The sequence below is a fragment of the Balearica regulorum genome, chromosome 16 (assembly GCF_011004875.1).
Source record: "Balearica regulorum gibbericeps isolate bBalReg1 chromosome 16, bBalReg1.pri, whole genome shotgun sequence".
NCBI lineage: Eukaryota > Metazoa > Chordata > Aves > Gruiformes > Gruidae > Balearica > Balearica regulorum.
In genome coordinates, this window is record NC_046199.1 from 8,196,448 (window position 1) to 8,217,131 (window position 20,684).

A 20,684-nucleotide genomic window follows, 5' to 3' on the forward strand; every position below is an offset into this window, starting at 1 on the left:
CCCACACAGCTGCAGGATTACAGGCTTCCAGGCAACACTAACCCACCCCGGAGCATTTTCCTTTAGGACAGCCAGGGAAGACAGGCTGCCACGGGGCCTGCAGCCTACCCAGAGGCACAGTGGGCTCTGGAGGTAAAACCGGAAAATTCCCAAACCTCAGAAAAGCTGGGCCAGAGAACTACCACTGCTTTTAACTCCCAGAGCCGCCCTCACCTTGTTAGGCCAAGTTGCAATAGTGAAGGATTCCTTAATCCAACAGACAGGGAGGGGGTGAGATCGATGGCTGGCAGCTGAAGCAAGACCAGTCCAGCTGGGGAAGGTCTGCACTTTCAGAATGCGGTGCATCGACCTCCAGGCCGCTCTACCCAGGACAGTTCCCCGCTCGCTCACCACACACATCCCCCCCAGGCCGGCATTAGGGACTGACTGCAGGAAAGCCCAGCCAAGCTCTCACCACCGCACCAGTCACTGCCCCGCATCGATGAGGCTGTGCCTGCAACATGGCTCAGCCCGGGCCTCCCGATCACGGGGCGAAGGGCTACCAAAGTGTCAAGAGACCCGGAGCAGAGACCCCAGGAGAAAAAGCTGAGTGGTTCTGCCCTGAAGAGGCTGAGGGCCACGACAGCTGCCTGCTCAGCTTGTATGGCCGTTACAGGGAAGAGAAAGCCAAACTCCTCACAGTGTCGGCAGACAATGAACCAAGAGGGTGATGGTCAGGCTGCTTTTGGGGGTTTGCACTCGCCATTAGGAATAAAAACTCAGCAGGAGGGCACTGCAGTACAGAACGGTCAGATGCCAGATAGTTCTGCAAAAATAACAACCAAAAACCCCAACGTTTTTCTACCTTTCAGCCAGAGACAGAGATGAGGGCAGGGGGTAACCACAGGCCCCTGGCCGACAGAGAAGGAAAGGCACAGACACGGGCAGAGCTGTATGCTGGTTTTTAATGTTCCTAAGAACTAGGAAACAGAAATCAAAAATAGACTTTGCTCTTCTTGATAAAAGTAATAAAATGGTTAGCGGTGTTAAATTAATCCTTACAAAACAAAACCCAAGGAGGTTAAATAAAGCCCGGAGGCTCCGCATAAAAACCACAACGACTACAAAACAGCTGCAAAGACGTCTTTACACACCAAAGAAACTCCTCTTCTCCACTCCTCCCCTATACGGTACACAGCGTCAGCGAACACGGGACTCACACATGTGGGAAAGAAACACGGATGCGATGGGAGCAGCCCTGCGAGGAGCACGGGCGCCACGGACAGAACTATTTACACTATGGACACAGAGCTGTGCTGGTGCCAGTCCGGCCGCAGGAGCCCCCGGGCTCTGCCCGCCCTTCTCCTGCCGGCACCGGGCTGTGGCCAGCTGCTGGGGCCCCTCCAGCCACGGCGCTAGGCGCCGAGCACTCGCGCTTGCCATCCATCCCTCCATCTGTCCCGCTGTCCTTCCACCTGTGCGTGTGACCCAGCTCCGGCTGCCCCTTCCCTCGGCGCTCTGGCATCGAAGGGGCTGCCTGCTCCTCCTGCCGCGCCATGCTGGGTTCCCTTGCCCTCCGGCGAGGGCTGCAGCTGAACCTCCTCTCCCCGCCGGTGGCCGGGTGCTCCCTGGCGCTCCTGGGCAGGGGCGGCATGCAGTTCGCAGAGGAAAGCAGGTGCCGTGGAGCTGCTGCGGTAGAGTCCCCCAGGCCGGTGCTGCGCAGCCAGCAGTCTCTCCACTGCCCCAGCAAGCCTCCTTGGGGCCGCCGGCACCTCCCCTGCTGCCTTGCACCTCTGCACCTTAGTTGGGATTGGTCTCCCGGCTGCTGCTTTGCTCTCGGCCCAGCTCCCGCTCTTTGTCTGCTGTGGAGGAGGAAGAGGAGGAGGATGACGAGGAAGAGGATGAGGAGCTGAGGGTCCGGCCTGAATGCTTGTAGGCTGCAACAAGCTCCTGCAGCCGCTCCGGCGTGGGCTCCCACTTGGCGAAGCCCGCACTGTTCTGCAGGAAGAGGACGGCTGTGTTGTGCACGGCCTTGTAGTACATCTCCTCCCTGCAAGGGAAGACCACAGGTACTCAGCATCTACCCTGGCCCACCTGCTCAGAAGTCACACAACTGCCACCCAGATACACTTCCCAGCGCCTGCTCCTCCTCTTCCTGCATGTCGTGTTTAGGACAAGTCTCTGTCCTTTTTTCTCATTATTCTGAGGAAAAGAGCAGGCAGAGCGCAGTGTCAGGCATTTCTGAGTAAAGGTAGAGGCTCGTGAACTTTCAGAGGAGAAGCACTGATGCTGCATAGCCATGTAGCCATGTAGCTCTCTACCAGGACGTGCACTGGGACATTGCTGTCCTTGAAGAAGGGGACTCACCATGGTAAGGCATCAATTGTAACTAGGTACAGAGGATTTAGTGTTTAAGCACTTGTTGCTTAAGCAAGTTGTTGCTTGAACTTGTTGCTTAAACAGCAGACCAATGGTCAGCTTGCTCCACTGACGACCAAGATCCCACCGGCCCCTTGCTTCCGCTTCCCCGAGTGACACTGAATTTGGCAGCCCAGTAAACACCGCTCAGCTGGCTCACCAGACCAGAGGGCTGGCAGAGAAGTGGGGACGAGCACCACAGCACCACATGCATGACCCGTTCAGACTGGATGGGTCAGCTTTTTGTTAGTGAAGTAACTCAGTAGTCATTCAACAAACGCAAAATTCACAACACTCTGTATGCCTATCTTAAAAGTCCAGGGTGATTATGCGCTACGTTTTTCCTTGCCTGCTCGCTACTTCCCATTGATTTAAACTTGGGATAGGATATTTCTGTCATACGGCTTCAGAAACACATTCCCAGAAGGACTCTAGAAAAAGGCCTACTTTTTGCAGACGTGCTGAGACCCGCTGCGGTATTCGTGATCAAAGGCTGGCAGGATGAGCTGGTGCCGCTTGAACTTGCTCTGCTCCATGCGGGTCAGGGCTGGTGTAGGAGGATCCCGCCACTCAGGGATGAAGACGATAAAGGAGAGAGGCTCACTGGAGTTCTCCAGCAGTTTCTAGTTCAACAAGAAAACAAACAATCTCAGGACTGGCTGAGCAATGACATGTCTAATGAGTTCTGCTGAAAAGAAACTTTCCTGCTCCTAGAGTGGTGCCACAGCAGTCGCTGTCCTTTGCCTTCTGCATTACAGCCCTGCTGTGAGGGTGCGGGAGCAACGGGAAGAGGACTGACTGTGCAGCTCCGTTCAGAACAACTCCACGGGTGAGGGAACATACCTCAAAGTGAGAGACCATGGCATCCATCAGCTCCTCACAGAACGGAGGATTTGCCTCAAAAGAGCCACTTATAGGGAAGAAATCCAGGCACGGGCTGGAGGAAAAAGGGAAAATCCCTGTCAGAGGAGCTAGACTTCCAATTTTCACGCCTTAAAAATCACCTGTTTCCTCAGAAAAGGCAGTCATATTGTCAGAATGCCTGAATTCCCAGCAGTACAGGGCCCGCCACTTCTAACAGCAGCGCTGGTCACTGGGGACACACTCCCTCTGCAGTCACGGAAGGTGACGGCTGATTCAAGCTGACTGCTTGAGGGCCCAGGTCTCCCTTTCTTCAGAACAAGGGCGCGCGCTGGCAGACCTATAAACTGCACTGCTCCAGGGACTGGAGCCCTCTAACTACACTAACGGCACACTCCTGACGGTCTCACAGCCAATCTGTGTCCACTCATTGCCTTCAGGCAGGCCTAAAGTACACATCCTTCTGAGCAGACATCACACAACCAGCTTCCACCCTGAACGCACAGACATGTCAGCCTGTCTTGAGTCATTGCACGTGCACGCACCCACACAGAAACACAGCAAGGGCACCGGAACAAAAAACTCACCCCCTGGATCCAAAATACCCGTCTGTATCCAAGAAGGCCGAACAGTACTGTTTAAAATAGCAATTCAGGGGCGATGCAAAGCATTCAAAACTCACTCCAAAGAGTTTGTGGAGAGCTTCAAAGACGTGCACAGGAAGTGCCCCCTGCAGACCAGTTCCTTCGTATAGACCCACACCGAACATCATCTGAGGAGAGCAAACCCTGGTGAGCCGTGCCTGCACTCGCTGTTCCTGCTGCTCCCTTCACTGACCACGGACCCGGGGCCACACGTCCATGCACCCACTCCTCTAGGTATGCAGGGCCCCCTCGTCCTTTCTCAAATTCGTGTAGGTCCCCTGCATGTACCCAAGAATGCTCTTTAGATATTTCATCCGGCTCAGGCCCCACAAACCAACTATCAATTTTCACATATACCCCCCACGAACCTTTAGCTGGCCCTCAGAGTCAAGGTTTCTTCTCACAGAAACCGCGGAGAAGGTTTCTTCCATAAAAATTTATCTTTACCCACCCTGACATCTCCTATCAAGATCACAATTGCTCCCCAGACTGCAGTCCTATCTGAAAACACCAGGAGCAGACGACAGACCCGGTTTAAGCCCTAATTTGCACCAGGATCCCAGAGCTGTGGACCTCCCCCATAGCAAAGACAGTAAGTTCAGCTCCCCACTCTTACTAAGGCTTTCTGATGTACAATGACTGTGATGACACAGTACCTGGTATCGACGGAGAAGGCACCAAACCCTGGGCAGAAACTTTTCAAAGCCAGAGTCATCAATGCAACTGTACCGATAGAGAAGCCACTGGAAGAGAAAGCCCAGCCATTACACACAAACAGAATCAACAAAGACATGACAGTACACAAACATGCCATGACATGGAGAGGGACACTGATGAACAACAGGAGCAGGTGGAGCCCTGTGTGGAGGCTTTTCAGTACATCTGCTTTTATCATTTGAGTGAACCACAAGCTCTTTACTAGCATGAATGAATGTACTGCATCAGCAAGTGCCTGTCATCAAGGGCTGCCTTGCTCTGAGTACGACCATTCTTGCAGCATAGTATGTATCCGCAGCATACATGAAACACCTTGTAAGTATGGCCAGCAGAAGCCTGACCCTGGCTAAGGTGAAAGTAGCTGTCCTCGTTTCTGCTACTGTTAGGGCAGTGTCTGACAGCCTCCACCATGTCAGCACTCCATCCCTCCTCTGGGAAGACAAGGAGAAATGAAACCTCTCACCAAAGCGCAATTTGTGACAAGTCATGCAGGACCAGCAATCAGCCCTTACCAGCTTGCTGAAGTAGTTGCGGCTCACTTTCACCATCTCCCCCTTGTACCGCACACATGCCACATTGTTTTCCATGTGCATTTCCACGCTGGGGAGTGGTGGGGAGGGGATGGCCAGTCTCACTGGGTAACAGTATACAAGCCTGTCCTGGACTTCAGGAGCTTCTACCTCAGCTAGGGAGAACAGAGAAAACAGCCCATTAGAATCCAAGGATAGTTGGGACAGACCTTCCACCTCAAAGCATGCAGCGACAGGAACAGGGCTAAAGAGCAGACTGGCTACCCCAACAACACCGTAGTGGTCCTTCACAGATCTTGTAGGCAGTTACCCAGGTTCAGTCTGATTACCCAAATTAATTCCATCACCCACTGCCAGAGCATAGAGAGGACTCATTTCACAGTATTTCTCTATCTCTAACGCAGCAGACCTGTAGACTGTACACAACCATTCCAGCATTGTGAGGCATGTTCCAGATGAGTAAAACACTTTTCTTGTCATTACTGTTATTATTTCAGGTTGTCCCAAGCTGATCCAAAGCACAATAAATATTCTCAGGCTGTCAAGTGCAGGAGGCAAAGGAATCTTCCTGCCACCTTGTGGTTATCCATCAGGGACAGCAGCTTAGCCTCAGTTTCAGTAGGAAAAAAAGAGAGCTCATGGGAAAGATCAATCGGAAAGGATCACAGATTCAACTGGGTGGGAAAAGAAGCAGCAGGAACAAGCAGTGAAAGGCAGATACTGGGATCTGAAGGGAGTCTGAGGAGAGCTACGACCCGAAAAGGAAAAGAACTACAGAACGGTGGTGATAAAGGAAGCAGGGACCATGGAAGAAGGAAAAGGTGACTAGAGGTACAGACATAAACTAGGAAGAAAACAAGGAAAAGATCAAGGAACATGAATCCTCTGTTGGGAAAGGAAGAAGGGTGCATAGTGATGCACTGGGAGGCAGAGGAGTGCAGAGGGTGCTTAGAACCCAAGAAATGGGGCAGAGGAGAATACAGGGAGGAGAGAGCGCTTGACATTAGGAAGGGGAGTGTCGGCTGTCCCCAGGAATTCATGAAGCAGAGCAAAAAAAGCACAGTCCAGGGAAATGAGCTAATGCCCTGTTCGGTATGGTCAGCTCCTAACAAGTTACTTAATCCTAACAAATCACACATTTATGATGTTTGATATTACAACTGGTAACAGTACCTGATGGAAGACACCTTGCTACTGCACAGACACTATGCGACTCTGCCAGCTAAGACCAATGCTGGACTGGCTATTTCTGACTCTATTAAATTCAATCCTGTGGACTCAAACAGCTCTCCCAACAGATAACACTATTTGAATGGGGACAGGCCAGAGCACATTGCCTCTAGGTTGCAGCGCTATAGCCCTATAGGTCTTCAGAGCTGACTGCGTACCAGATATATTGTTCTCTTTGAGGATGGCAAGATGCTTCTCCCGGATCCGCTTGACGTATTCAAGGGATATGTAGTAAATCTTACTGCAGATGCCTTCAACAGAGTCCTTTGCTGCAGCAGACACGTGGGGCCCACATTGTTTGCGTAAGTGCTCCAGGCGGTCCTGCAGAACCAGAGAACCAAAGAGTCCCTTACACAACCCACCACTGGACTCCCCAGAGGTCTGGAGAGTCTCCGTGCTGCTGTCACTCCCGTTTCACAAAGCCAAGGACCAGAAGGACCTTTATCTGGCCCCAGCACGCCTCCCCCCACCCCCCATCCTTTCCTAGGCTCCCTGCGCTCAGCTGCACGAGCAGAGGGACACTGACCATGTAGTCCTCCTTAGAGGCAGAATGGTCCCGTCGCAGCCAGCTGAAGGTGTCCTCCACGTTCCACTTCACCACCTTCCTGCTGTCTGGAGAAGCACTCCTGCACAAAACGGAGAAGCAAAGTTTAACCCACAGCTGCACGGCAACATATTCCATCCCATCACAATGGTTTTCTGTCAGCGGCGGAACACAGCTGCTGACACTTCCTCAAGGCCCTACCCTTTCACTCCCCTCCAGGCCTCCTCTGGAAAGTGCTTCCAGACATTTGTATGACTAGGAACTGCCATGCTCTCTCCAAAACAGTGTAGCTGTCTTCTGTCCTCTCTGCAACAGGAGAGGCAGATAAAGCATTTATCTATCACGGAAATGGTCCATTTTGATCTTGCCTCTCATTTCCAAATGCAGCCACTGCTAGGAGCTCATGACTGAGAAAACTACCCCGTTAACAAGCTTTTTATTTTCCCCATAAGACTATCTTCCTCAATTCTGTCCTGGGGTATAATAAAATGCCACTCTAAGCTTGTTGCTCTTTAATAGCAGTGAGTGCCCAAGCACTCTTGTGTTTTTTTTTCTCAGAGATAAATATGATAGAAGGCATTCCATGTCCAGTATTTCAGATTCTCACTTGTCTCTGCATACAGTCAGCTTCCCAACATGAAATTTTACTAATTAAATTAAACATCAAATTAAATTTTGATTTTACTGTCAAAAGATACCTCCAGCACTGTTGGTTTTTTCCTGTACATTCCTAATCTTACTTTTCCTCAGTAAAATGATGACCAACGCTGTATAAGGTGGGATGCAGCAGCCCTTTCTTAAAGCCCCTACAACCTTTTTCTCTTTTCTGAACGTGACAGCACTGTAAGAGGAACTCTCACCTGGATTCAATCAGCCGTTTCGCAGCCTCGGCATACTTGAAGAGCAGTCTCTTGGCTTCCTCGCGGAACTTGATTCTGGATAACCTGAGGTAAGTATAAATTCACATGCATCAGTTCCACAGCTGCCACAAAGGCATGGAGGGCCAGGTCCAGTTCCCAAGCTTTACATCACCAGCAACCTACCATTTCATCAGCGAAAGTAAAACACAAAAGCACAGAACTACAGCAGGCAAATCACTGGACTAGCCCCAAGACAAAAACATCCCAGCAAGACGGCCTGTCTTTGAACAGTACCTGATGGGAATGTCATTCATGATCTCTCTGAACATGGAAGGAGACACTACTGGCTCACAGTCACTCGGTAAAAGAGGATCTGTCCCTTTATCAACCACCTTCCTCTCCAACATCCAGCGATTAAAGGACTCCCTTGGGGGGTCAATCCCTGGAGAAGCACAGAAAAAGGGTCTAATCAATACGATAAAGAGAAGCTCTGATAAGGACTTCATCAGAGTTCTGCCTAATGAGTTCACAACCAACAACGTCACAGAGTATAACCATCACAAAAAGAGATCACAAGGACAAGACAGATATAAACCAGAAGGAAGAACCCCACAGTACTGCAGGACTTAGAAGACAAGTAAGGGGAACCCAACAGAAATTTACCTTCTCGCTGTTGGCAGAGCTCACGATAATGTTGCCGCAGCTTGAGAATGAGCTGGGATCGAAGCAGCTCCACCTCAGGGTGTGGAGAAAGCACTTCAGATGGTGCTCTCTGCTTAATCACTGCATTTGTCTGAATGTCCAGGTCCCAATATACTCTATAGTAGAAGCAAATGTCATCAGGATGGCCAGATCATCGACTAATTATCAAATATTACTTCTAAAGATGCTTCCTTGGGCTGTTTCACCAACCAGGAAATTGAACTATCAAGACTCCTTGCAAAGATATAAGGGGGTTTTACATCCCTCAGGTTCTTCTTCAAAGATGTCTGGAAAACCAGGTGTCTCTAATCTACCACTGAGAAAAGAACAAATGGAGACAACTCACTCAGTTGGTCGTAGAAGAGCTGCCTGTTGTTTATCTTCGGGTGAAACACACCATGCCTTCAAAACAGAGGTTCCTGGAATACTGGGAGAGCTGGGGACTGGCTGAGCAGCTGGGTTCCCTGGGACGTCCACCTGGGTGTGTAAAAGATGAATTACTGCCCCACAGACAGGTAAAGGGGAAGCAGCCCAGTACACCTAACAATTCTGCACCTCTCAGGATACCCCCATGAATTGCTCGAGCACATTTTGTCTGCTGTTGGCATAAGTTAACATGGACATGCAAGATAACATGTATCTCAGTCATCATCTGTTATCTCCCAACTCCCATACTCCACCTCAGGCTGTAAGAGAGAAATGGCAACTTCACAGGACCTGAGTCTGTTTCCACTTTTGTACTTTGTGAGTGTCAGCTGTCACAGCTTGAGCTCTACTACGGTGGCCTGACCTTGCACAGTTCAAAAAAAACCCCAATAGGTCCAAGCTCCACACTCCCTAGGTTTCAGTTTGAACAACATCCTTAAGCCTATTTGTTTCACAGCAGCAGACCCACCTTGGGCTTTTTCACACTGTTGCCGCTCGGTGGAACCTCTTCAGAGAATCTCCTCTTCCTTTGCTTGCTCTCCACAGAGGTATCTATCATCCCACCTTCCAGTGGCATTGGAGCCGCATTCAATCCCAGAGGGTCTGACTATAAGTATCCAAACAACAATAGCACGAGTTAGTTCATCAGCTGGCACTGCAGAGTCCCAAACAAAGGCAATAAGGACTCTTAATTTCCCATTTCACTGCCCCAGGCTCCCACGTGGATGGACATAAGGACACCAATACTCACACCTGTAGAAAGCTATAAAAAAATCTCTTCTAGACCTGTGTCCGTATGCTTTTTTTTTTAAGACTTATATGAGAAAAATGCAACACAACTCCTCCAGGTTGACTGTTCTTTGAGCAGTGCACTACACCCGGAACAGCACTACCTGAGCGTGCACCTGAAGGAGGAATATTTCATCAGAACCAAGCCAGACACTGGACTCAGCAAGGAGTTCTGAAGGTAGAGAAGGCCCTCCCACATGTGCAATTTGAAGTTCACAAGACCACAGCATCTGCGCCTGTAGAATATCCCGATATTGGCACAGCCCCTCAAGATGAGTGCTTACTTACAATGACATCGTGCTGTCCCAGAACAGGCATTTCCCACAGAGACTGGTTAGTGAAGCGATTGAAGTAGTAAGGGCGATTTTCACGCTTGCTCCAGCACTTCTCCCAGCCAGCCTGCACCAGCTCATCTGAGAAGACAGTGAGAGAGTCAGGAGAAGAGCAGACCTGAATAACAGCCCTGCCCTTCAGGTCCCCATTACTGCCACAGCACACTCTGAAATATGCATCATTCCTAGCCTCTCTTAGCGGCCTCGCTTCACCTTCTCTCCCCTGCCAGTGGGCCCTGCAGAACTCCGTGCTCAGCCTTCCCAAAACCAGAGTTGGTACCTGGCAGGTCCTGTACCAGTCGCATAGGTTTGGGGGAGCTGGGCTGGTTCTGGTTGGAGGTGCCAGGTGAGTGACTCATGAGAGACGCTTCCTCCGCAGGGCTTCCGTGATTCTCATTGGCCATTTCTCAGCAACCACACTAGAAAGAAATACACAGAAAATCCATGTTACAGCAGGAAAGATCCCAGATTTGCTTGGCCCACTCGGCTGTAACACTACAGGTTCATTCTGACAGTAACACAGGGTTTGAACCAGTACACACAAAACAGCACCCAACTCCTGAAAAATACCTGTTATCCTAGATACAGCTAGCTATGAGGAATGCTGAGCTTTAAATGCTGTCAACCAGGGAGTTCTTAAGGCCAGCATTCAAAATACTCACTTTTCAGCTAGATCTCTCCTAAGAGTGCAGCGCCTGGTCCCATACATCAGGACTGAGAGCATAAAAAATAAAATACACTCCTCTGTAAACACGTATCACCTTCTGCCATGCTAATACTACTAGTCATAGCTGATCTGTAATCCTCAGAGACAGTTTAAATCAACATTTACACACACATAATTTAAACAAAAGGCCTTTATTAATAAAAAACCTTCTACTATGTTAAATAGCCCTAGTGCTTCATTAATAACAACTTCTGTGGTTCAGAGAACTGCAGGTTAAGAGTCGGAAACTCCTGAACAATTTTCCTCAGTATGGCCCATGCCCAGACTAGCCGTAAGGCCTCAGCCAGGCTGTTTTAGCCTTTGGTACTTTTTCATCTTCATAACAACAGTTATTTGAAAAAAAGGTCTGTTGAAACAATAAGGCTCATCTTAATCATAATTTAATGTTGCCAGCTGGAGAGAAGCAGCCAGGCTTTTCCTCTCTTAGTCACCCTTCTTCCCCCCGGGGAAGTTTCTGAAAGAGCACTGCAGATTGCTCCTCTCTGGCAGCCTTAAATACAGTGGCAATGAACTGAGGGGAAACAAAACATTTTAAATAATTACCATCTACCTCAATTACTTAACTCTATTCAGGCCTTTGGAAACACCCTACACAATACCAAAGTTAGGGCTGCAGTAGCAGAGTCTTGTATACAGAAGTGTGTTTTTTAACCAAACACCACAGTAGCCCCAGCAGTAGCTCCCTTGTATTATCACCTCTTAAGTAAAAATTCTGGTTTGGTTTGCATGCCAAGTTATTTTGGATTTATTCACCCTTGCTCCCCTTCCTGTCCATAAAATTGTGCTGGCTATTTCAGAAGAGCAGGATGATAGGAGCTGACAATGATCAAGAATTAGGAGGCACTAGCTAAGTTGTCTATAGTTCCAGTTGTGGAATCAGTGTGATGCAGGCCAGCACTGAGGAACACTTGACCCTTCCAGCATCTGGGAAGATGTTTCTGTTCTTCCAGCAAGGGTATGAAAGGAAAGGTGTGGGACACTGCAGAAACCCAGAGTTTCGGTCTCTGCTCAGAACTAGGCAGATAACAATAACCAAGCCCACAGGCAAAAGCGCCTGCTACAGAGCATACCAACGCAATCACAGACATGTAATTGCCTCGGCAGGTGAGCATTGCACAATATTTGTTTACTCACACTTCCTCCTGAACTCCAACCCCACCGTGCCCTCTACAGTCACTTCGCTTCAGCTAGCTGCCAGAAAGGTGGCAATGTTAGCCCAGCACGGCAGCAGCTCAGAATCGTGTCAAGGCCGTCAGGGCAAGGAAGCACACCGGGGCCCAAGGGGCCCTTGGGCTGCAGGGTAGGACCCTCAGCAGGCAGCACTGCAGGAACTTTTGGAGAATGTGTTTAGCCCCTCCGCCTTAAACTAAAAACATACTTGCACATGCAGTTGCTGATGTGTCCTGCACATTACACAGATAACGCATTACAATGTGTTGTACTGACAGGACCAGACCTCCCAAAGGGAGCCAAGGTTGTATTTCAAGATGTTACAGAGAGCGCTGGGTACCAAGATCTTCCTAGACTGGACAGCACACATCAGCTGCAGTGACTTGCCAGCGATTTTTCCACCACTGATCACTCAAAACAGCTGTCAAATAGGGTTCACTGGTTTTGCCTTCTCCCATTTATGGATAAACTAGAATGGTGGAAGTAGACAAGAAGCTTTATCACTTGATCAGTGTTGATGAGTATTAAATCCAAGTACCCTTAAAGTCTGGGAAAAGGAAAAAGCAAACTAAGAGGAATCCTGACAGAAGCAACTGTACTTTTATGTAACTAGTATTGGAATTTAGACAGTGAAAGGGATCCAGAGTAAGCATTTTATGGTGATTACGGTATAGTTTTTATACACCATGGCAATGCATACAGTACTTCACAGACGCGGTAGAACACTGTCCCTGCCCAGAGAGCTTACAACCTAGGAGCAGCAGCACAACCAGAGAGACCACAGCAAGGTGAAAGACACAGAGTAAAGAAGTACAGCAAACAGGATCATTATTTGTTTCCATTTCACCGAGGTAGGATTTTACACAAGACAACAGCAAATGCAGACAAAGGAAAGCAGCAACAGCCCCCTGGGACACAACAAGGTTCTCCCTCATCCCAGAACCACGGCTGCTTCGGGAGACTGGAAGCCAGGCCACTGCCTCCTTCCATCGGCACTCTTCCCCTTCCCGAGCGCCAGCCCTTCGCCTGGTTAGGCGGGACAGGGGATAAGCAGAGCACAGAGCTCCCGAGGCGGCACACACACGTGCGACGAGCGCACTGGGGACCGCGGGACCGTGTCTGCCGAGGGAAAGCATGCTGCCGGGCAGCGCGGAGGCAGCTCCCGGGACTGCCCTCCCGGAGGCGGTGACGGGACGGAGCTCCTCAGCGCGGCGGGCCGGGACCGGCGGGCAGCCACAGGCGCCGGTGCCCAGCGAGTGCGGAGCGGAGGCGGCGGCGGCGACAACTCTGCAGGCTGGACAGGAGGAGTCCGGGGACACGGTCTAAGCGGGGCGGAGGCCGGGCGGCCCCGCGCCCGGGCAGGCGAGTACTTACGGTGGCGGGCTGCCTGGCGGGACGCGTGGCCGTCGCTCCGTGCTCGCCGCTGGCGCGCCGGGGCCGCATCCTCATAGCGGGGCGTCCCGCGCCTGGCCCGCGGGGGCCGCTGCGGAGACAGGAGGCCGTTACGGCGCGCCGCGGGGGAGGAGCCGCCGGAACGCGCGCAGGCGCGGCGGCGGGAGCGCGGCACCCAGCGCAGCCGGGGCGGGCGTAGCGGCGGCGGCCGCGCTCTAAGATGGCGGCCGCGGGCCTGCGCCGCCTCCCCTGCGCCGCCCGCCAGCCCGTCGCCTCCCGTCCTCTCCCCCTCCTCCAGGGCAGGCCCCGGCCGCGCGGGAGCACCGCTTACCTGAGCGTGAGGTCGGGGGCTGTAAGCACCGGGCACCGCTGCGTCTCCCGCCGCCGCCCCACCTCCGCCTCGCCCGCCCCACCGCCGCCATCTTGCGCCGGGACCGCGGGCCGCCGGTGCGCAGGCGCGGGGCCGCCCCGCCCTCTGCACTGCGCAGGCGCCGCCGCCCTGCCGCCGCCCGGCGCGTGCGCGGTCCCCCCCGCGCCCCGGTCCGGCGGCAGAGCGCCTGCGTGGAGCCTGGCCCGCGCTTTGGCGTGCGGGAGTGCGCATGCGCGGAGGGCGGGCGGTGGCCACCCCCCACCCCCCCCCCGCCTGCCCCGGTGCCATCTTTGGTGTGGCGCGGCGGCGGCCCGCCCCGTTGTGGGCACGGCACCGCCGCCGTCCCCGGGCGGTCCGCGCTGCCGTCGCTATTTCGGGCCGCGCAGCCTGTCATTGCGGCCCGCGGTGACCGCTGCGGGGCGGCCCTGCCCGCCCGCTGCGGGCGGTTCCTGTCACAGGCAGGGCGAGGCAGCAAGCGTTCGCCACCAAAGGGCCTTTGAAGTGCGGCGGCGCCGGGGTGGAGCGGGCGGCCGGGCCCGAGGGCGGGGGCAGCGCATTGATGTGCCGGCGCGGGCGGCCGTGGGCGGCAGCGGCCCAGCTGGGTGCCCGCAGCGGGGCTTCCACCGCCCGGCGGGGCCCAGCGGCCGCTCCCTGCCGACGCCCCGGCCCGCGGGCCGGTTCCTGGCAGCCGGCCGCCCCGAGCGCTGTTCATGCCCGTGTGCCTGCTGACAGGAATCCCTCTGGGAGCATCCACTTCGCGTTCCTACCTACGCACCCGCTCATTTAGTTGTTAATTTGGCCCACAAGGTCGGGTTTCAGAAAGGCTCCGGTGGCTATGCGTGATGGGACAGTTGCGCAGGGGTGCGCACAGTCCCGTGCCTGCCCGTGCCTGGTGCGGCGCTTTGCAGGTGGAGCTGGGCGCTGGCACAGGGATGGGCAAGCTGCGCTCCTCTGCCGGCCCTTGGGATCGCTCCCTGGCCCTGAGACCAGTAGCTGCTGCTGCAGGAGCCACAGCATGGCTGCCTTCCTGCACGGCCCCATGGGGTGCGTGCCTAGCCGCGCTCCCTGGCATGGCTGGAGCTCCCCCGGGGCCCACCTCACCAGTTCTGTGCCCACTGGTTGCGTCCTTGTGGGAGCCCCGGGCTGCACGCTCATGGGGGCAGGTGTGCCTCTGCCAGCTGCGGCATGGGAGCCCAGATCCCAAGAGAGGGTATGGTGCCCACGGCGTGATGGGGCCAGTCCGCATCCAGCACAACATGACACAGGGTGGGGAAGGGGGACACTCTCCCAGAAGTCCTGCCCTCTGCTCTGAGATCACCGAGGTCAGTTTAATGAGTTAATGCTGGCAAAGCAGTTCTGGAAGGATAAGTGCTGCATAAGCACTAAGTCTCCCAAGTCTCCCTGTGTTCGGCTCACGAGCCCCACACAGCCCAGCTCTGCTGCCCTACAGCACAGATAATCTCCCGGAGCGCAAAGTGCTGGCTCAGACCGACCCTTTGTTGTACGGCCTGGGAGGGAGAGGGGACTCTGCGGAGGGACAGCACAAAGCCTTATTCCTTGAAGCAAGGAGGCTTGAGCAGCCGAAGGGGGTGGTGAGGGCAGGGGCAGCCCCTCAGCCCCTCCTGGGACGAGCAACCAGGCTACAACCCCCACAGCTTGCTCGGGCAGGGCCCTCCAGGGCTGGGGAAGGAAACTCTGGCTTGAGGAGCTGCCTGTCCTGTCCATGACGGGTGCTTGCAGGAGCGGGATAGCAGCGTGGGTGCTGCTGGGGTCAATTTGGCAGCACCCCTCACAGTGCCACGAGCCACAGTGCCTGCCAGGCTGCCAGCAGCAAGCTGGGCAAGTCCAGGCAGAGGCATGTCCTGCAGACCCTGAGCTGCCTGGTTCGTGCCAGGGGCCTGGGCAGCGGCTGTCGGATCCTCAGCATCTTCTCTGCCTTGGGCTCACGTCACAGATGGGCACCAGTGTCAGCACTCCGGGGCCATGGGGCCTGTGTCAGGCTCTGGCCCTGGCACAGACCCTGCTGAGCAGGGCTGGAGCTGGCAGGGGGTGGCCTGGGGAGCTTGGTGCCGACAGGCTTCATAATGCTGGGGAGGGGGCTGCCCCAACATGACAAACCCCTCAGATCCTATTTGCATTCATGCCCCTCACAGGGCTGAGCGCTGCTGGGGTGCTGGGAAGGCCCAAGGACGTGGTGCATGGCTGTGCATGCGGGACATGAGGAGCTGTGTTTGCGGTGGGGGAGGAAGGCAGCGTGCTCGGCCCGGAGCCTGGGTGTCTGAGCAACCCGCTGTCTTTCTGCCTGTGCTGGCAAGCAGCCGGGGCTCAGCGTGCTGGAGACCTGCATCCTCCCCGTCCCGCTGTCTCCTCCCAGCTGTGGGCTTGCAAGGAGTGGCAGCTGGTGGGATATATAAAGGCAGGGGAACCTCAGCCAGCTCAAAAGAAACTCCTGGAGCTACTGGTGTTTTCCCTCCCTCCCTTCACGTGATTCAGCTTCCCCACACCAGGGGAGCCGAGGACAAGCCTCACTGTAAGTACCCAAACTGAGCTGGCATTGTGTAGGCAAAATCCCGGTCCCTGCACAACCTCAGGGAAGGATGGCGGCTCTGGGCCCTGGGCAGGAGGGTTCCCCCGTCCTCTGCCTTGCAGGGAACTGGGAGAAAATGCTGTGGGGGGAGCCCTGGACCTTCCCCGCAGCCTCAAGTGGAGCTCTGCCTGTTGCTGCTGGATGGACTGGTCTCAGCCTGGCGTGTGGGCAGGCAGCACACCTCCATGGGGGGGCAGCTGGGGCTGCCTGCGGGGCTAGGAGGGCCCCTTCTCTGTGGGATGCTGGGGTTCCTCGCTGCAGCAGCGCACTCTGGGCTTGTGCCTTGCCGTGCAGTTTTGGGAGCTGGGTACGTTCAGGGCAGGGTGGGACGCTGTTGGGGCCGGCAGGAGCCATCTGGAGCGAGTGTTACCAGGGCACGTGAGACCCTGCGGACCCTGCAGGGCCCGTGCTGGGGTCTTGTGCGCAGCACCCAGGGGTGGGGGCTCTGCCACTCATGGGCTGCTGGTCCACGGGGGTTCAGGCGATGGGGACCTGGGCAGCACTAGGAGGTTTCGGGATGTGGGAGGCAGCAGAGCTGTGGGGTGTTCCTTGGGGCCGTCCCCTGCCCCAGGGCTGTGAGCAGGTTGGGCAGCTGCCGCCTCCCTCCCAGGGTGGCCAGGTGTCCCCCGTGTGCCCCACTAGGCCAGCCCGTGCTGACCCCGTTCTCTGCTGACCCCATTCTCTGCCTCCAGGTGCAAGATGGCTGCCGGCAGCTGCCTCCTCCTCTTCCTCCTGCCCTGGCTGGTCACAACCTCGCACAGCCCACCTGGCTGCAAGATCCGGATTACCTCCAAGGGGCTGGACCTGGGTAAGGGGCCGGATGGGACCCTGCTCCTGGGGCCTGGCTAAGAGGCAGGTTGGGACGCTGCTCCTGGGGTCTTTGCCTGGGTAAAGCTATCGGCTGGGACCCCTGCCTGCATGTGGGGCAGCTGGAGAGGAGCCGGGGGACTGGCTGGGGGGTGATGCTGCTGGGAGGGTGGCACAGCCTGGCTGTGGCCAGCCCAGGCTCACTTTGCTTTGCAGTGAAACAGGAGGGCCTGCGCTTCGTGGAGCAGGAGCTGCAGAACATCACGGTGTCAGACCTGCACGGGAAGGAGGGGCAGTTCCACTACAACATCAGCGAGTGAGTGCTGCCTGCTCCATGCGTATGCGGCTCTGTCCATCTGTCTGTCCGACCATCTCCGTCCCCTCCCCTGCAGGGTCAAGGTGATGGACCTGCAGCTGGCATTTTCTGACCTGCACTTCCAGCCTCAGCAGCACCTCGTTTTCAACATCAACAATGCCTCCATCAGCCTGCGCTTCCGGAGACAGCTGCTCTACTGGTTCTTGTGAGCTACCTTCCCCCTCCTGCTCCTCCCAGGCACCAGCCTACCCCATGGCTGGGCTGCAGCCACTGCTTGGCCATGCCCATTGGGTGCCAGAGGTGCCTTGCTGCCCTGCAGCTGGTAGGAGCTGTGTGCACCTCTTATCTGCTCTCCTTGCTTCCAGCTATGACATTGGGTCCATCAATGCCTCTGCGGATGGCGTCCAGATCCACACAGTGCTGCAGCTGTCCAAGGATGAGGCTGGGCGCCTGAAGATCTCTAACATCACCTGCAATGCCTCCATTGCCAGAATGCATGCAGGCTTCTCCGGCACACTCAGGTACACCCAACCCCACTGCAGCAGCCCTGTCCCTCTGCCAGGCCAGCTTCGCCTGTGCCTGGCTCCCTGGGAGTTCCCCAGCCCAAGCCGTGTGCTCCAGCGGGATGGAGGAGCAGGGCTGGAGCCGCAGGGGGAGGCAGGCAGCCACAGAGCTGCTGTTGTGTCCTACAGGAAGGTCTACGAGTTCCTTAGCACCTTCATCGTCACAGGGATGCGCTTCCTCCTCAGCCAGCAGGTACAGCAGAGTGGAGACAGGCGATGGAGCCCTAGGGAGCCTAGTCTTACCCTGCCCTGCAGCAGGAGGAGGGCCCAGGTCCTCATTTGGACATGGGAACAATTCCTCTCTTAGCCTCGTCCCTTGCCTTTCAGATCTGCCCCTCCCTGGAGCATGCCAGCCTGGTGCTGCTGAACTCTGTGCTGGACACTGTGCCGGGTGAGTGTTGCCCTGGGGGAAGGGACCTGCCCCTGCTCACCGTGGGGAGCGCAGAGCTGGGCAGCAGGGTGCTGGGTGTCCTGCAGGCTTGGTCAAAACAGCACATCTTCCCTGGCAGTAAGGAACTACGTGGATGAGCACATCGGGATTGACTACTCCCTCCTGCGGGATCCGGCTGTCTCCACGGACACCCTTGACCTAGACTTCAAGGTGATCCTGCCCTACTGCTCCCCTCCGTGGGAGCAGCTGTGCCAGCCTGCACGCTGGGGACCACAAAGTGAGCAGGGTGGGCTGTGCTATGGCTGCAGAAACATCTTCTGTTCTTGTCCCAGGGCATGTTCTTCCCCCGTGGAAGAGAGAACCAGGAGCTGGAGAATCATGCGGTGGAGCCAGTGATCAAGGAGACCGAGCGCATGGTCTACGTTGCCTTCTCCGAGTACTTCTTTGACTCAGCCATGCACGCATACTTCCAGGCAGGTGTGCTGGCCATAGAGCTCCAGGGGGAGAAGGTAAGCAGTGCTGGGACACGGGCAGCTCTCTGCAGGCATGAGGGAGGGCTGGGCTCTGCCCGCAGAGCGGAAGAGGTGCCATCCAGGCAGCAGCTCTGCTGGGATCAACAGCAACGGCTTGCTTACCCTCCGGTGGCTCGTCCTCCCTGCAGGTGCCCAAGGACCTGGAGGTTTTGCTGAGAGCCACCTTCTTTGGGACCATCTTCATGCTGGTGAGAGGAGCACCTGGCTGGGGTGGGAGGCAGTGGGGAGCCCCTAGGGCAGAGCAGAGCCCTGCCCAGCTCCATGCCTCCGGCTCACCTGCCCTCCTCAGAGCCCTGCTGTGGACGCTCCCCTGCGGCTGGTGCTGCAGGTGTCGGCTCCCCCCCGCTGCACCATCAAACCCTCGGGCACCTCTGTCTCGGTCTCTGCCTTCCTCAACATCTCACTGGTGCCCCCGGGCCGCCCTGCCGTCCAGCTCTCCAGCATGGCCATGGTGAGTGGGGGGCTGGCTGGGAGGGGTGTGTGGGGCCAAGGCTCCCTGTGCAGCCACCCTGGTGCACATGGGAAGAGTGTCTCTCACTCCATGTAGGAAGGCTCAGGTGTCCCAAGGCAGAGGGACAGTTGGGCCTGTGGGGCAAGAGGAGCAGCCAGCCTGGCCAGCTGTCTGCCTGCGATTCAGCCTTTTCTCTCCCCAGGAAACAAAGCTGAGCGCCAAAGTGTTTCTGCAAGGGAAGGCACTGCGCGTGCAGCTGGACCTGCGAAGGTAGGGCCTGTGCTGGGTTCCTGTGGAGACTGTGGGGAAGGTCCCCTCTGTGCCCTGCTCACATCTGCTTTCTCCCCTGCAGGTTTCGCATCTACTCCAAGCAGTCCGCGCTGGAGTCGCTAGCGGTGAGCAGACCCGTGCCAGCCCAGGGGGTCTGGCCTCCCTCACTAGCACAGTGTGGGGCAGGCTCAGGGAGGGGCTGCACATTACAGGACACCCCCGCTCTTCTAGCCCACCCAGTGCTAGGTGCAGGCATGCCCTGCCCAGGCAGGTCTGCTGCCGCTGCCTGTGTGCTCACCCACACTTCTCTCCCCTCCAGCTGTTCTCACTGCAGGCCCCACTGAAGACCCTGCTGCAGCTGACGATCATGCCCATAATTAACGGTAGGCACCACTGCTGCCTGCACACAGCCAGGCTTGGGGCAGGGGCACAGCGGGACTCTGCTTCACTGCATCTCTCCCTCCCTGCAGAGAGGACTAAAAAGGGGGTGCAGATCCCACTGCCAGAAGGCATGGACTTCACCAAGGAGGTGGTCACCAACCACGCGGTACGTGGTGGGATGGGGACAGCCTGGGCCCCCTCAGGAGGCACAGGGACCACGTCCTGAGGGCACAGGGCACAGTCTCACCCAGCCTTGTGCTAATCCTCTTCCCCTTTGCAGGGATTCCTCACAGTGGGAGCTGATCTCCACTTCTCCAAGGGGCTGCGGGAGGTGATCGAGAAATACCGCCCAGCCCCTACCACCCCCACCTACCCCAGCCTGTGGCCCGCAGAGCCCAGCATGGACCCCCACCAGCTCTAGCTCTTCTCCCCACTTGCTCCTTCACCCCAGACCAAGGGCAGATCCCGGGCTGGACCCGTAGACTGTAGGTAGGAAGCCGCTTCCCCGGTACCGCTGGCATGTCCTGCAGGGCGCCCGTGCCCTGGTGGGTAGCAGCAAGGTGGAGATGGCCACTCTGGGAACCCCTGCTGCACCCCTTCTCGTTACACTAATAAACCACTTGACTCCAACTTGCATGGCCTCGTTGCTTGAAGGATGTGTCCACGCTGGACCGCACGGCTGCCAGCACATGGG

The 20,684-nt window shown here is 55.8% G+C and overlaps 2 protein-coding genes across 4 annotated transcripts; one reads left to right on the top strand and one right to left on the bottom strand.

Moving 5' to 3' along the window:
• Positions 1-926: 926 nt before the first annotated feature.
• On the bottom strand, positions 927-13,789 carry PCIF1 (phosphorylated CTD interacting factor 1). 2 transcript variants are annotated; one of them, XM_075769004.1, is made up of 18 exons: positions 13,653-13,789; positions 13,304-13,412; positions 10,313-10,451; positions 9,989-10,113; positions 9,381-9,518; positions 8,832-8,962; positions 8,447-8,601; positions 8,078-8,225; positions 7,784-7,867; positions 7,125-7,229; positions 6,906-7,005; positions 6,538-6,700; positions 5,132-5,304; positions 4,559-4,645; positions 3,846-4,030; positions 3,241-3,334; positions 2,845-3,020; positions 927-2,029 (listed from the first exon to the last, which is right to left on the bottom strand). In XM_075769004.1, the coding sequence occupies exons 3-18, from the start codon at positions 10,434-10,436 to the stop codon at positions 1,780-1,782; spliced, it is 2,238 nt and encodes a 745-aa protein (XP_075625119.1). In that variant the 5' UTR covers positions 10,437-10,451; positions 13,304-13,412; positions 13,653-13,789; the 3' UTR covers positions 927-1,779. The 2 variants fall into 2 exon arrangements, with proteins under 2 accessions (XP_075625119.1, XP_075625120.1); XM_075769005.1 differs by lacking the exon at positions 7,125-7,229.
• On the top strand, positions 13,163-20,620 carry PLTP (phospholipid transfer protein). 2 transcript variants are annotated; one of them, XM_075769006.1, is made up of 16 exons: positions 13,163-13,291; positions 16,971-17,086; positions 17,302-17,401; positions 17,478-17,606; positions 17,767-17,922; positions 18,094-18,157; positions 18,292-18,355; positions 18,474-18,565; positions 18,688-18,864; positions 19,017-19,076; positions 19,178-19,339; positions 19,542-19,609; positions 19,692-19,734; positions 19,929-19,992; positions 20,080-20,156; positions 20,271-20,620. In XM_075769006.1, exons 2-16 carry the CDS (start codon positions 16,978-16,980, stop codon positions 20,409-20,411), a joined length of 1,506 nt encoding a protein of 501 aa, XP_075625121.1. In that variant the 5' UTR covers positions 13,163-13,291; positions 16,971-16,977; the 3' UTR covers positions 20,412-20,620. The 2 variants fall into 2 exon arrangements, with proteins under 2 accessions (XP_075625121.1, XP_010304621.1); XM_010306319.2 differs by lacking the exon at positions 13,163-13,291 and adding an exon at positions 16,083-16,221.
• Positions 20,621-20,684: the final 64 nt, after the last annotated feature.